The sequence below is a fragment of the Capra hircus genome, chromosome 11 (genome assembly GCF_001704415.2).
Source record: "Capra hircus breed San Clemente chromosome 11, ASM170441v1, whole genome shotgun sequence".
Lineage (NCBI taxonomy): Eukaryota > Metazoa > Chordata > Mammalia > Artiodactyla > Bovidae > Capra > Capra hircus.
The window spans coordinates 95,688,447-95,702,122 of NC_030818.1; the positions used below are offsets into that span (position 1 = coordinate 95,688,447).

The 13,676-nt window shown below is 41.6% G+C and overlaps 1 protein-coding gene across 7 annotated transcripts in view; it reads left to right on the forward strand.

Annotated features, from left to right (window-relative positions):
- Positions 1 to 13,676, forward strand: part of GAPVD1 (GTPase activating protein and VPS9 domains 1) — a 66,575-nt gene that overhangs the window by 41,844 nt on the left and 11,055 nt on the right. For 5 of the 7 annotated variants that reach the window (XM_013967911.2, XM_013967908.2, XM_013967909.2 and 2 more), the window contains 8 exons: positions 1,551 to 1,628; positions 1,757 to 2,130; positions 3,780 to 3,867; positions 4,860 to 4,940; positions 8,311 to 8,433; positions 9,563 to 9,692; positions 11,682 to 11,791; positions 12,097 to 12,256. In XM_013967911.2, coding sequence (XP_013823365.2) covers positions 1,551 to 1,628; positions 1,757 to 2,130; positions 3,780 to 3,867; positions 4,860 to 4,940; positions 8,311 to 8,433; positions 9,563 to 9,692; positions 11,682 to 11,791; positions 12,097 to 12,256 — 1,144 coding nt within the window. The remainder of the gene's footprint in view (positions 1 to 1,550; positions 1,629 to 1,756; positions 2,131 to 3,779; positions 3,868 to 4,859; positions 4,941 to 8,310; positions 8,434 to 9,562; positions 9,693 to 11,681; positions 11,792 to 12,096; positions 12,257 to 13,676) is intronic. The other 2 variants (XM_013967910.2, XM_013967912.2) reach the window with 1 other exon arrangement.

The following is a 13,676-nucleotide window of genomic DNA, read 5'->3' on the forward strand; positions in this document are numbered from 1 at the left end:
CATTGCTAGTATGGTTAACTATCATTAGATATAACCAACCTTATATGAGATATATAAAATATCTTATTATGTATCTTATACCTTATATTAGTTATATTAGATATATATAACCTTATATATAAGTAAGGATTTAGGGTTAAGAAATTTTAAGGGACTTTCCTGGCAGCCCAGTGATTAAGACTCCACACTTCCACTGTCAGGTATGTGGGTTGGAACCTGGTTGGAGAGCTAAGATAACACGTGCTGTGTGGTGTAACCAAAATATAAAAAAAATAATTAAAGAAATTAAGCATGTTTTAACTTCCCTGGTGGCTCAGACGGTAAAGTGTCTGTCTACAATGCAGGAGACCTGGGTTCAAGCCCTGGGTTGGGAAGATCCCCTGGAGAAGGAAATGGCAATCCACTCCAGTACCATTGCCTGGAAACTCCCATGGACAGAGGAGCCTGGTGCACTGCAGTCTATGGGTCGCAGAGTTGGACACGACTGAGCGACTTCACTTCACTTCACTTAAGCATGTTTTACGTGACCTAAGACCAAAATCTTGAGAACTGATCATTCTAAGCTATCTTTCCTAATGATAAACTATGTCTGTAATTTTTAGAAAGGAAAGTAATTATAAGACAGAACAAAAGGAAAATCACATCGGAAAAATCATACTATCATTATCAAAAAAGAACTCAGACTCAGAAAGTTTAGAGCATCAGTTTCTTTCCTGTATTTGTAAGTTTTAGTCTCTGCATTCTTATGTGATTTAATAGTCTCTTGTCTTGATTGCTTAGACATGTGCTTAGAGGGGGCTTCCTAGGTGGCACGGGCATCAAGAATCTGCCTGCCAGTGCAGGATATGCAAGAGATGTGGGTTCGATCCCTAGGGTGGGGAGATCCTCTAGACTAGGAAATGGCAACCTGTTCCAATATCCTTGCCTGGAAAATTCCATGGACAGAGGAGCCTGGTGGGCTACGGTCCATGGGGTCGCAAAGAGTCGGACATAACTGAGCGAGCTCTCATGCTCAGAGGAATCTTTTACTCTGTGGCTTTAAAGTAACGTATTCTAGAAGTTCAGGTTTGTTTTGTGGTATAATGTAGCTTGACTCACTTTTGTTATGAGTTCTCTTTTGCTGAGAACAATAGTGAATTTCGAGTTTTAGAACTTTTAATTTATGCTCCTTCTGTAGGTAGTATTGTCTTTGTTTTTATAGGTGAAGGCAAAGTGGACTCAGGAAACTTATAACATTCTGAAAGTTTTGATGATTTTCATCTTCTGGCTCTGCTCTTCGCAATAATCACAATATAATTTGGCCATTAAAAGTAATAGGCATATGGGTACTAGACCACTTAAACATAATTGAAATCCATGTATGTAGATAAAAACCTAAAGTGAATCTGATGTGATCAGAATACTGTTGATTAGACTGTTTTTTCTGGTATGCCCCTCAAGTTCTGACTGGTCAAAAAGGAAGACTGTGGAAGAGAGAGCCTTTTCGCTGTGTGGAGGCTGCCTGAGTCGCGCCTTCTGACCTGATCACACCGTCTGCCCCTGTCTTTCAGGTGCCCACCAGCTGACCTCGCCTCCGTCTCAGTCAGAGTCTCTGCTTGCCATGTTTGACCCACTGTCTTCGCACGAAGGTAAAGTAGTCAGGTGAACTTTCCGGCCCCTGTTTTATCACGGCCAGAAGAGCAAAACTACAACCCCTTTGTTCATGCCTTTTGGGACCAGCTGTGTCTCGGCTGAGAACCTTTTTCCTGTGTTGCAGGGGGAGCTTCTGCTGTGGTAAGGCCGAAGGTTCACTATGCCAGGCCGTCACACCCGCCCCCAGACCCCCCGATCCTGGAAGGGGCTGTGGGAGGAAACGAGGCCAGGTTGCCTACCTTCGGTTCCCATATCCTGACTCCAGCTGAGATGGAGGCGTTTAAGCAAAGGCACTCGTACCCCGAGAGATTGGTTCGCAGCAGGAGCTCCGACGTCGTGTCTTCTGTCCGGCGCCCGATGAGCGACCCCAGCTGGAACCGACGGCCAGGGAATGAAGAGCGAGAACTCCCTCCAGCCGCAGCCATTGGTGCTACTTCTTTGGTGGCTGCGCCTCACTCTTCGTCTTCGTCCCCGAGTAAGGACTCCTCAAGAGGAGAGGTACGGGACACAGGCCATGCTGAAGAACTTGCTCCTTACACACAGCTACAGTCAGTGTTCCATCTGCCTCGTTCTCTTGATACCTGAAATGAATGCGGAATATAGAAATCTGGGGTGAAGGAGGGACAGTAGTCATGTCTAAAGGTGGTTTGTCAGTCTGGTATGTCCAGCACCTTAACCCACTAAAAAAATCCCTCTATTTTGGTTTTGTAGTATCTTGCATTTTTATGATACTTTTGACTTTTCTACAAGTGATTTGGTATCTCATTTAAACCTCACAGTTTCCTTCAGAGATGGATAGAGGAACTGCTTTTTTTCCTTTTCCAAAAAGTTATTATTTTTAATCTTTTAGCACTCACAGAGTTACTAAAAAAAGTTGGAATGAGACACAAAGAGCCTCCCTCCCCCAGCCTTGTGAGACTCAGGTGCCAACCCGGTGTTCCAGTGCATATCTCTCTGTCTTCCTATGTAGAGAAGCATTTCCAGTTCAAGAACAGCAGAATTCATGTCTCTCATTCTGTGTTTGCAATTCCCTTCTCCAACAGTGAGAAGCCTGCTTTCATGATTCTTCATGTAGGTACTTAATTGATGAGTCTCCCTGTATGTAATGGATATCCCACCCCCACCACTGAACCCTCCCTGGGTGCCCTCATTTCCCTTCTTAGGTTGTGATACCCATTCACATGGATGCCCTCAGAGAAGGTATTTTTAGTTCCAATTTTGTCGATGAAAAAACAGAAATAAAATGATTTGTCTAAGGTCATATCGTAGATTAGTAAAGGAATTATAGTCTCTGCCTTCATTAAGACATGTTGTCTTAATGATAACCCATAATTGATGATCAAAGCAGCAGCTTTGCAGTTAATCACATCTAGCTTTGAGCAGCGGTGCCACATCCAGTCTGTATAACTTTGGGGAAGGTGGGGAGATAACCTTTTTTAGCCCCATATTTCTCATCTATAAAGAGGGGTTAGTAATAATATTTATCTCCTGAGACTAAATATTCTTATTAAGCCCTTTTGCTGCCCTGGTAGCTCAGACAGTAAAGAATGTATCTGCAATGCAGGAGACCCAGGTTCGATCCCTGGGTTGGGAATATACCCTGGAGGAAGTTATGGCAACCCATTCCAGGATTCTTGCCTGGAGAATCCCATGGACAGAGGAGCCTTGCAGGCTATGGTCCATGGGGTTGCAAAGAGTCAGACACGACTGAAGCCACTTAGCACCCACAAGGCTACTGTGAAGTTTAAATGAGGTAATACATGTTTTTCATTCAGTGTTTGGCACACAGTACATACTTAGTTTTATTATTAATACTACTGCTACCGTCTCTCCAAATCTCTAGATTTTATCTGCATTGCATTTAGTCATCCCTTATGAGTATTTATTGAGTGCCTACTCTATGCTGGACTCATTACCCTTTTGGCTTGCTAACAGTAGTGAGATAATGCCTACCCTCAAGTAATCAATCAGTCTAATGCTTGAAAGGTATACGTCTGTGTTCCAGAAGCTGCCTGTACCACAATAAGAACAGTTGTGCTTTGAAGACAAATGAGTGGTTTTTGTATTTCACAGAATAACTAAAATCCTTTTCATGGTAATCTATCCTGCTGTCCAACTACAAATAAAACATCAAACTTTTTCTACAGACTGAAGAACGCAAAGATAGCGATGATGAGAAATCAGACAGGAACAGACCTTGGTGGAGAAAGCGTTTTGTTTCTGCCATGCCCAAAGGTAATTTTATAAGATATCAGAATGCAATAATAGCAACAAGAAGCAAAGCCCCCAAATCTCTTTCAGAGAGCTAAAATTTCAACTCCTCTGGGAGGTTCTCACAGGGCCTAAGTTTCATGCTGTTTTGAGGTTATAGAAAATGCTTTCACTCAGGTGAATGCTAAGGTACAGCTTTAGAAGTGATAGTTCCTATTCTTTGCAGGAAGTGGCAGTGGTTTCATAAATGAAAATCAGGCAGGTCACAGTTGTTTAAATATTATATTCCATTGAAGTTAAACATGTAGGACTTTTGACATATTTATTGCTAATAATTACTGCAGGAAAAAGGGATGCTATTAATGAACATTGAAAATTCATTCTTTACATTCTTGGAGTAAACTTAAGCTTCTTATGTTTATAATCATTGAGGATGATAATACCCTGAATATTAGTGTTTATTCTGGAAGGCAGTTGTGTAGCATTGTTTGCTTTTTTGTGTGAATAGCCTGGCATCATTCCAGTAGGTATTGAAATCTGAGTTGGCAAAAGCATCTCTTCTAGGAAGGAGAGATTATCCAGGACTAAAGGGAGGGGTCTTCTTCTGAAGGCCTCTTCTCGGCACTGTGGTGCTCAGGAGCTGAGGAGCACTGCTTTCACGCCAGACTCAAGCCCACTAGAGGAGGAGAGAATGAGGCTCAGAGCTTTGAATGTGTTGTGTTTTTTTTGAGCAGAGGTTAAGAGGCAGTGGTTTTGATTCAATCCCAATAGATTCCTGTTAAATCCTTCTTCCTGTGGCAGATGACCTCAAAGCAGATTCTGAAAACTTCTTTAAGAACCTTCAGTGCTATGTTAAGAATGATAATCAGTGGACACTCGGGATTTCTTAGCTTTTAAACTTTTCACCTTCCTTCCACTTAGAAACGTTGGCACACCAGTTAACTCCAGAATGACTGCTGTCTGCCGAGTAGTGCAGTATGTTATATGTCACACTACTGACTTTATTTAATTTCCAGCTCCTATACCATTTAGAAAGAAAGAAAAACAAGAAAAAGACAAAGATGATCTGGGGCCTGACAGATTCTCAACACTCACAGGTTTGTAGACCCATGGACTTCCTGGCTCCTTCATTCCCAGAGCACATATTTCATAACACTTTCTCTTGGGTGCCATAAACGTTGCCTTTTTAGACGAGTGTGTCTGTGTGTGTACAGTGGGGAGTATGTTCTTCATAGCTCTGTGGTTTCCAGTTGGCGGCCACAGTGAGCTCTTCCTACAGACAGCCACCACCATCATCATCCTCATTGTCATAACTTCCGTTTATGATGAGGTCCCTGACCCTGAGCCTCTGGGCCTGCCCTAGCACCCGACACCTTAGTGGGATGATGACCTCCCATGTCTCTGAGGAAAGTGTGGTGACGGTTTTAGCGCTGTGCATGCCATATCTTTGGATCACTGACAGTAGTTTCCTCTGACGTTGATTGTAGAAGTCTCAGTTTATTTCCGTCTGTAGTTCTTGATTATTCAGGATCACTGAAATTCTGTTTTACCTAATCATTTCCTTTTTTCCCTGAGAAGTGTTCAAACAACATCAGTAGATTTGTAAACTTGACCAATTTTTTTACAGCTTGAATCATTTTAACATTGTTATCTGACCCAAGGAATATATGACTAGGGGTTGGGTTCTTACCTCATGCAGCATTTGTATTTCTGCAGCTTCTTTTTGGCATATTATGAATGAACACCCTGAAAGGAAAAAGTATGAGAGGTAGTATTGACAACCCAACCATGAACTTGATACCTGTGTACTATCTCCAGTGACTGCAGAGCATCTGGAGGGAAATTAATTTCTCATCTCTCTTTTTCTTATGTTGGTTTTAAATTATGTTATCCTACTCAGGTGAAATGAAGGTTTTTATTTAAAAATGGGATAAGTTTCAAAAGAACATCCTCCTCAAAGAGCTCAGCATAGTACAGGTAGAATCCCATTTCACTGCATAGCCCCGTCATGTCTAGCTTTGAAATACATGTAGACAGTTCTATGTCCCGGCGTACCTTCCTGTTTATTTAATGAAATGACTTTCCTGGAATAAAGGGTTTTTAACAGCAGTAGCTGTGCTTTCAGGCCAGGTTTCCTGCTGAGAGCAGTCAGGCCTCATTCAACCAGCAAATACTTGTTGAACATCTGACTCATGCTAGGCACTGTGCTAAGGGTTGTAGGTGTTTAGTCAAATCACACATGAATCTTGGCACTTAGTCTGATTGAGAAGAATTGGAAAGGCATACTTTTGGCAAGATTTTCATGTTTGTTTCCTTACCATCCTCCTCGTTTTAGACCACCACCACCATTTACAGAGTGGAATACTCAATGAAGAAATCTCAGGTTTTCAAAATGTTTGAATTAGTAACTTTGGAGAAGTTTAAAATTATTTTTTATTCGTGTCTTTAGGCAATACATTTTTCTTAGTTCTCGGTGCCTAAAGGAGAAGCTAAGTTGACTAAGTTTTTCCCATAAAATATTCCATTTTGTTTGTGTTTGATTCAAGCAGTTTAGCTGCCCGACTGGTGCAGACATTTCTACCCACTCTTAATTAATGACTCACTGAAAAGTATCATTAAATCAATTTTTTGAAATGTTATGAATTTCTTAACAGTCTGTGCATCATCTCACCACCTTAACATTTCTTTTTTTCATATTCTCTCTGAATCTTTCCATATCTAGACATGGCTTTTCATGATTAAATCAGAGTTGTATCCTTTTACCGCATGTTACTTCATAAACCCTCTCCCAGTGTCTCCTAGACATAGGTGGTTTTTTTTAATCATTATTGGCTCTTAGGTCATCTATCATGATTTTATGGCAATGTAAACCATTCTCTTGCTTTTGGATATTTAATCATATGCAATTTTTTTTTTACTATGAAAAACTACTTAAGATAAGTTGGAACACTCATCCCCTTGTACATATAGCATTTTTTGTATGTTTTAGTTATTTGTTCTTATTGTTTATTGTCCTCAGATAAATTTTTTTTAAATGGCATTATAGAAATAAAGGTTATAAGCAACATTATTGCTTTCACTATCTTTAGCCTTTTTTCAGAGCCTTCAACAGCACTCAAAACCAATAGCAGAAAGAAGATTTTGTAACAATAAAGGTTTTGTAAGTTTGCATTTTGAAGAAGATCATGTTTTATTAGGACTCTCTTACATGCATTGAAATTATTATAGCAGAAATTAAATTATTTTGACAGTTGTTTCTCCCTACAGTTTACCATAGTTTTACAGAGACATAAACACTAAATATTGTTTTTTGTAGAAAGAGAAGAAGAACCTGTGAGCATACTACTTAACCTCTTTCTACTTTGATTTCCTTTTCTTGAAAATAGGGGTGGTAATGGTACGTCCCTTGTAGGGTTATTGTTTGGCACAGTTCCTGGCACGTGCTAAGTGCTCAATAAATGTCAGCTGCTATTCACATTAGCTGCAGTTAACACATAGGAATATATAAATTGTAGTGATTTTTTTTTTTTAATATATGTCTTAAGACTTAAAAAAAAAATGGGATTCTACCAGAGTGTGGATATTACCTGCTTGGCCTAGATCTGTCTCAGGAATTTACATTTCACCATGGAACTTTGTTTTGTCCCATAGATCTGTAGCACTTCTTTGCTTTGTTAACTGTTAATTAGTGGCTTTGCCATCTGACTCCAGGAAAACATAACTGATGTGCTTATTTTGCTGACAGGATAGTGGGCCTGTCAGTAACCAGGGCTGCACCTGTGATGGTGGTAAACCCCTTCTCTGTGTACCCCAGGTACAATTCAGGCAGTCTCCCAGAATGTCTAGATTCTCTGGGAGCACCTCTGACACCACTGCATGCACAGAAGTGCTGTCTAGTCCAGCACCTGTAACTGTCCTGGTGAGATTCAGTGAGGTCAAATATGAATTGCCTAAAGGTTTTAAATACGGTGTAGAGAGAAAAATTCATGGAGGAAAAGTGGAGGAAGGCATTTTAAAAGTATTTAAAAGGGTCAAGTTTTAAGTCTGAATACGTTTTTTTCCTCCTTCAGCATAGAGATGTCTGAATAAATGAAGCCTGCATATAAAAATGCCTTGTTGGAAGTTCTGTTGGCATGCATTGCTAATAACAGTGATTGGGGTATAAACACTGTAGAATCCCATCATCCATTCAGTCTGCACTGAACTGTTTGACAATGTCATGCAGAAATCTGACGATGATGAGAAAGTGGAGCTAATCGTCCCGATTTCGTGCCTTGGCAAGGCTCTCAGACCTAGACCTGGGATGAGCAGGCAGCTGCATGGTGCCTCTTATAACACTGAGATATGTGCTCTTTTTAAGTCTTACCTCCTAATCCGCCTTTGGGATTATGCTACTGGTGTCGTACTAACATCAGAGTGGATGCAAACCAAGGGGCACTGATTCTCCTCCTCCTTTCCCTCCTGCAGATGATCCCAGCCCGAGACTCAGTGCGCAGGCTCAGGTCGCTGAGGATATTCTGGACAAATACAGGAATGCCATTAAACGCACCAGCCCCAGTGAGGGAGCGCTGGCAAACTACGAAAGTGCAGGTGACCATCCTGATACAGACGGAATGGGAGCTTTTATATCCCTGCCATGAAAGTGGTTTGAACTGAAAGTAGCCTCTTTCTTTTTTAACTTTTTCTTTTATGTTGGAGTATAGTCAATTGACAGTGTAGTTTCAGGTGCACAGCAGAGCAACTCAGCCATATATACGCATGTATCCATTCTTCCAAGTAGCCTTTCAGTAGCTCCCGTAAATAGTTGTCAAAAAACCATGGTATAATCCCCGAGATTACTATTAGAGCATCTCTGGAAGAGTCTCTGACAAACCGAACATGAGTTGGCTCAAGGGGGACTCACAGGAGCCTGAGAAAACCTCCTACACTCTTAAGTTTTAAAATAACAAAAAAGTTGGAATAGTACAGTGAAGGTCTGTTATATTCCATCTGCTTAGACTTACCAGGTGTTAATGTTTTGCCACATTTTTATATGTATGTTTTTCCTGAAGCATTTGAAATGATTTCCTGAGAACAGAGATTTTTTTCCACGTAGGCACAGTATCTTTGTTATACTAAGGAACTTTTCATTTCTTTGGATTGTATACATGCATGTATTATCTAGATGGATAAATTAGAAACAGAGAAACAGCTGTGGGGGCCCCATAGGTCTGTGCTGGCTGCCTTTGTGCATTTGTCCCCGGCTCGTTCTCAGGCGGGGAGGACTGCGGGGGTGTCCCTTGGAGTGAGGATGAGGGGTCTCAGTGTGGCCTGGCTGAGAGGGTCACAGCCAGCTGCTTCCTGACTGGGCAGGATTCCACGTCTGTAAAACGAGGGTGTTATGTGAAATGATTTCTGAGACCCCTTTTAGTTCTGTGGTTCAGTAATTATAGTTACAGAGTATTATCTTTATTAAGTTGATAAAGGTTTTCATTGTTTTGGATTACAATTGGATAAGAAGTAAGATTATTCTCAACTGCTCTCTTGATATATTATCATTGCTGTCAGTTTATTTATATAGTGTTTGAAGTTTCTTTTTTTTTTTTCCCTTTCTCTCTCAAAGAACTCTTTTCAGACGGCACAGCTTAATTTATTGTTGAGTTGCTCTGAATACCTACCAGTGCCAGAATATTCCGAATTAACTTGCTTATCCTTTTTGCGGGGGGTGGGATTTGTTTAGAAGTCATGGGTGATGGTGAAAGCGCACACGACTCCCCTCGTGACGAAACCCTGCAGAACATCTCTGCTGACGATCTCCCGGATTCTGCGAGCCAAGCGGCCCACCCTCAGGATTCAGCCTTCTCTTACAGGTATTTCTTGTATATGATTTAGAACCTTTGGGTTTGAATTTTTAATCACCATTGCTGTCACTTCAAGTCAGGTGTTTTATTGAATCCCTTAATAAATATGTAAAGCAGGGAGGTAAGACTTTGCTCGCCTTGTGGATGTCATATATCAAAGGCTTTAATTCAGAGAATGAAAAAACCAATCAAACCTCATGGGCTCACAGGGACCACATATTGTTGAGTAACCCACTTTCCCAGTAAGCCTACTGGAGCCCTCCCAGTTTATCATCTTGCTCATTCCCTTGATTTCTAACACGGTTTGAGAAAATGACTTTAGGAGCCTGAATAGTTGTACACGGGCTTAGTTGCTCCAAGGCATGTGGGATCTTCCCGGATCAGGGATTGAACTCCTGTCTCCTGCATTGGCAGGCAGATTCTTTACTACTGAGCCTCCAGGGAAGCCCCCAGATTATCAGTTTTAAAGCATTAATCATCTGTCCATCTCTCCGTTTCTGTCTCTGTCTTTCTAGCTTTTTAAACTTTTTATTTTAGAAACTTTCTAGCTTGTACAAAATGGCAAAATACAGCAATGTACCTATTCCCCGGATCTGTTACTAATACGTGGCCAGTATTGTTTCATGTTTACTTCCTCCCCCACTTAATTTAAGTAAACTCTTAATAGCATATCATTTTATTTACTTTTATTGAGGTGTCGTTGATTTATAATATTGTTTAAGTTTCAGGGGTACGACGTAGCGATTCACAATTTTAAAAGCTCATACTCCATTTACAGTTACCATAAAATAATGACTGTATTCCCTGTGCTGTACATATTATTTTATCATTATTATGGAGCTTTATACTTTTTTCCTGTGGTAAAACGGGGTGGGGGGTAGTGGGAGACAATTTTTATTTTCCAGCCATGACTTCACTGCTTCATATATATTCGGAGTCTTTACAAAGTAGGCAGATATTAGAGTTGGTTGAGCTGATTCGTAAGTTACTCATTTTCGAGGAAGCAAACCATTAAGGTGGGTCTCAGAACCAGTCAGGTGAGGTGGACAAGTGATAATCCTGCAATGGGAGCAAACTCTGGCTTGCTCTTAGAGGTGTTTTGACTCCTTTTATTGGGAGGCAGCCTCAGCCATTCTGAAGAAGCTCTGATCCCTGCTCTCCAAGACCCTCCCAGGGTGAAGGACTGCGTTGTTGAAGAGGGTGATGTCTTGCTGAAGGGTGCTCTGCCAGGTGGTAACAAGAGGTTCAGTGGTCAGAAATTGAGCAGGTTTTGGTTCAGTATAGAGGTTTGATCAACAGGGCAACAGAAAGGTCTTCTTGTCACAAGCTTTTCTTGTGGCAGGATCAACATTTCTTGAGAAATGTGGTGGAAGGCTTCCTTAGTTTGGGTGCTGAGATGGTCCCGATGACTTCTGTTGATTCCTTCCCAGCTTGGGCAAAATCTGGCTTTCTGACTCATCCTTACGTTTAGCATAGAATTTAGTGGATATTAGAAGGTCAGAAAGGATTTGTTTGATTCTAGTGACTTTACCAAATGGTCCTTGCTCAAAGCACCTTTACAGCCTTGCTTCTCAGATAACCAGAAGGCCCACTCCTTAAGCAAGGTGTCAGTAAGTTAAAAATTATCTTTTATTTATGACCATTTGAAACATTTGAGTCCTGAGCTAGCCTATTAATTTGTGTATGTGCATGTGTGCTAAATTGCTTCAGTTGTATCCGACTCTTTGCAACCCTATGGACCATAGCCCACCAGGCTCCTCTGTCCATGGGATTCTACAGGCAAGAATACTAGAGTGGGTTGCTATGACCTCCTCCAGGGAATCTTCCCGACCCAGGGATCAAACCCGTGTTGCTTATGTCTCCTGCTTTGACAGGCAGGTTCTTTACCACTAGCACCACCTGGGAAGCCCATTAATTTGTATAGTAAATATGATAATAGTTTATAGAATGTGACCATATCTGGACAAAGAAATGACTATATTTTCATCTGTTTTTTAGAGATGCAAAAAAGAAACTGAGGCTCGCTCTTTGCTCTGCGGATTCTGTGGCTTTCCCAGTGTTAACCCACTCAACAAGAAACGGTTTACCAGACCATACAGACCCAGAAGGTAGGTTGCTATGTGAGAGTTTATTTTTTTCCTATGCTTCATAGGAACCGTATGAAACTGCCAGTATTCAACTGTGTTTAAACTATACAGCAGTTCCATCCAGTTCAACTTAACACATTTATATTAGCATCAGTTAAGGGCACTTGGATTACTGATGGTTTGTGAAAATGTTCTCTAATTGGTTCTGCTTAATTTTAATGATACAGACATAACTGACATCCCACAGGCTGAGGGATGACCTTCGGCTTATATAAAGCCTATGGAACTTCTCAACAGTAACAGAATTCTGATGTTTTTTTATTTAGACAATGAAATTGTCTGCTTCTTAAAAGTGCAAATAGCTGAAGCAATTAACTTACAAGATAAGAACTTAATGGCTCAGCTTCAGGAAACTATGCGTTGCGTGTGCCGCTTTGATAACCGGACCTGTAGGAAGCTGCTGGCGTCTATCGCCGAGGACTACAGGTAACATCCCCAGCCTGTTTCACTTGTATGCCTGTTTTCAGCTACAAGTATTTTCTTCTCAGCCCTTATTTCAGAAATGAATCTAGGTTCACTGCAAAGTGCTGGGCTTTCCTGGATGTAGATTTCCAAGCAACATTTGTGGATATTTAGTCTGGAAGTGTAGTTGTAAGCGAGCAGCTCTTACTAGGGCTTCTCTGATAGCTCAGTTGGTAAAGAATCTGCCTGCAACAGAGGAGACTTCAGTTCGATTCCTGGGTTGGGAAGATCTGCTGGAGAAGGGATAGGCTACCCACTCCGGTATTCTTGGGCTTCTTGTGGCTCAGCTGGTAAAGAATCTGCCTGTGGTGCCGGGTTGGGAAGATCCCTTGGAGAAGGGAAAGGCTACCCACTCCAGTATTCTGGCGTGGAGAATTCCGTGGACTGTATAGTCCATGGGGTCACAAAGAGTCAAACACGACTGAGCGCCTTTCACTCACTCACTCAGATCTTACTAACAAAGTACAGTTGACTTCAGCTTTGCCCAAAAGCATCTTTGGTGGAGGTAGGGCCAGGATAACTAGGATGTCATTTCCCTCTTTTAGTGGTGATAGAAAAGACTGCTTCCGTGGACCAGGGAAGCAGGAGGAGTCCTAGGAATTGTTATCATTTGCCTGTTGCCTGTCACTGCTGACATTTAAGTTGAGAAGCTTAGGAAGTAAAGAGGCCTAGGGAATGGGTGCTCTAATGATTGTTGCATTTAGACTATAAGCAGATAATTGGTGGTATATTTAGTGATCTCATGGTATATCAACCTGTATTTTGTTGTTATTTTAGTCTTTTGTAGAAGTCAGCTTCCTGTTAAGTATGAGGTTCTACCAGCATGGAGACTGTGCTCCAATGCAGAACAGACCAGTGATGTGAAGAGATTTAGTAGTGTTTAGGGAGTTAGCGAGCTGAGTGTTCAGACCAGTAAATGGTTCTGTTTCTTTCTTTCTTATTTTTTTAAATTGAAATATAGTTGATTTACAATGTTAAATTAGTTTCAGGTGTACAACATAGTGATTCGCTCTTTTTAAACATTATACTTCAGTTACAGTTGTTATAAAGTGTTGGTTCTGTTCTCTGTGGTGTGCATTCGACCCTTGCATAATTTTTGGCTGCACTGGGTCTTCATTGCTGCGTGAGGGCTTTCTCTAACTGTGGTGCGCGGGCTCCTCACCGCGGTGGCGTCTCTTGTTGCAGAGCACAGGCTCTAGGCTGTGCCGGCTTCAGGAGTCGGAGCACGCGGGCTCTAGAGCTCGGGCTCAGTAGCTGTGGCCCACAGGTTTAGTTGCCCCTCGGCATGGGACATCTTCCCGGACGAGGGATCGAACCCATGTTCCCTGCTTTGGCAGGCGGACTTGCAGCTGCCGGACCACTAGGGAAGTCCTGACTCTGTTTC